General features: G+C 52.5%; 1 protein-coding gene across 1 annotated transcript in view; it reads left to right on the top strand.

Annotated features, from left to right (window-relative positions):
- The window catches only part of NUB1 (negative regulator of ubiquitin-like proteins 1), a 33379-nt gene extending 31890 nt beyond the window's left edge, over positions 1-1489 (top strand). The window contains exons 16-17 of the mRNA XM_011984369.1: positions 657-731; positions 1376-1489. Of these exons, the coding sequence (XP_011839759.1) occupies positions 657-731; positions 1376-1489 (189 nt within the window). The remainder of the gene's footprint in view (positions 1-656; positions 732-1375) is intronic.
- The last annotated feature ends 407 nt before the right edge of the window (positions 1490-1896 follow it).

Genomic DNA, 1896 nt, shown 5'->3' with positions numbered 1-1896 from the left:
CAGAACAGGGATCCTGGGGAAGGTGTCCGGGGCAGGGTCCTGGGAAGGGCATCCCGACCACTTCCTCTCCAGCTGTGGCTCCATCTGCCCGGCTTGCCTGCCTCATGCACCCACTGCCCATGGCCTTCCTGCTTCCCACGCTGCCATCTCTGCCAGGGTGCCCCATGGGTTCCTGTGCCACCCTTCCCCCACCCCTCAAATCATCCTTTAAGTCTTCCTTCCAAGTGCTGTGGGGCATAGTGATGAGGCGCTGGCCTTGGGGGCCACACCAGGTCGCAGCAGACGCCTTCAGCCTGGAGCGCCAGTGTTTTATGCTCTTAGTTCAGTAAAACACGCCCCGGAAATTCAAGATTGAGTGTCAGACTTTATATATGTTCAGCATTCCTCATTACAGAAATCTTTTACTGAATGGGAAAGGTTTAAATGCTAACCAAAGCAATTTATTTTTAATTAATATTTGTAGACGCTGTGCTGTCATACTGAACTCACTGCTAGCTAAGAGATCTATCAGAGGCTTAGATATATTTTCTCCAGGTTTTTGTGGGGGTTTTTTGTTGTTCTAGCCATGTGACAGAGGCTCTTTCTAAAAGTATGTAGTTCGCTGTGTGTCGGCTCCAGCAGTAACCGTCCTCACTGCGCCACGTACTCCTCTGTAGATGTGCACCCAGTGGGGGCTCCTTCCAGCCCCAGGACTGCAGCAGCAGCCAGATGCCGAGTGGATTGAGTTCCAGGTGCATCCAAGACTTTTCCTCCCTTCCAGAAGGCACTGACTGAAGACGGATGGGTCACGTGGGACTGGCTGAAATGCTCTAACCTTTTCATAAAGCGTGAGTGGTCCAGTTTGGACTGATGGGAAACTTCTTGTCATTCTTCTTAAATGGATGATACTGATGGAAATAAAAGGTGGAAAATATATTCAAAAATTGTCACCCAGACTTTACAGTAATTGACTCAGCCTCCCCAGCTGCAGGTGTGGAAAGCGTCTGGGTGACTAGTGCTTCATCGTGATTGCAAGATGTTTGTTTCCAGTGAGTTTTGTGAGGAGATGGAAGGATGACCTCAGAAGCAGCAGAGGGCACCTGCTGTGAAAGATGCCACATGCCAAGTGGGGCTGGGGTGGATCCTGGGCAGGGCACTGAAATGCACCTATCAGGGTTTGCCTCAGAAGTGCCTGGTGAGCTGAGGTGACGTGAAGTCTCAGCCTCATTTGACACAATGCCACACTTGGATTTGGGGCCTGAATTGAAGCTTTTTGCTAGCAAGTCGCTGTCCTGAGCTTGGTTCAGGCGTGTCTTCTAGCTTCCCAGCTGTTTTTAGCCATCATAGAAGCAGTGACACACCAGCAGGCCCCAAAACTCTTCCCTGTCTTGTGAAGAGCGAGCTGCACAGGAAGCCGGTTGTGGGGGCAGTTCTGGGCATGCGCTATATCCAGGACGGGCTGCCCTGCAGGCATGGAGACTCGGGCCAGGCCTGCTGTACCTACAACTGACCCTGTGGAACTGGACAGGTGGTGGCGGAGGGGACAGGAGGGTGCTGAGGCTGGAGAAGGAGAGACTGTTGCAGAGGAGGGGGCCTGGGAGGGTTCTCCTTAGGAAGTCAAAGGAAAAAGAACATTCTAGCTGTGGGACAAAGAACAGTCTAGATGTGGGACAAATGAGATAGTATTTGGGGCAGGACAGTCTTGAGTGTGACATGTTCATGGCTGCCAGAAGGTGTGAGTTGTGGGGAGAAGAATGGCGGCGGATGGTATGATTGCTGATCACAGTGGGGAGGCTGGATGCCACTAGAGGAGCAGGAGCAGGCAGGGGCGTGTGGCAGGCAGGTGAGGGCAGCCCATGCCAGCATGATGGTGTGCACAACTGGTTAGGTGTCCTTGATGCTGATCACTGCCCTACC

The sequence above is a fragment of the Mandrillus leucophaeus genome, unplaced genomic scaffold (genome assembly GCF_000951045.1).
Source record: "Mandrillus leucophaeus isolate KB7577 unplaced genomic scaffold, Mleu.le_1.0 Scaffold266, whole genome shotgun sequence".
In the NCBI taxonomy this organism is placed as follows: domain Eukaryota; kingdom Metazoa; phylum Chordata; class Mammalia; order Primates; family Cercopithecidae; genus Mandrillus; species Mandrillus leucophaeus.
The sequence above is the reverse complement of the archived record's forward strand: the minus strand, read 5'-3'. Positions and strand labels throughout refer to the sequence as shown.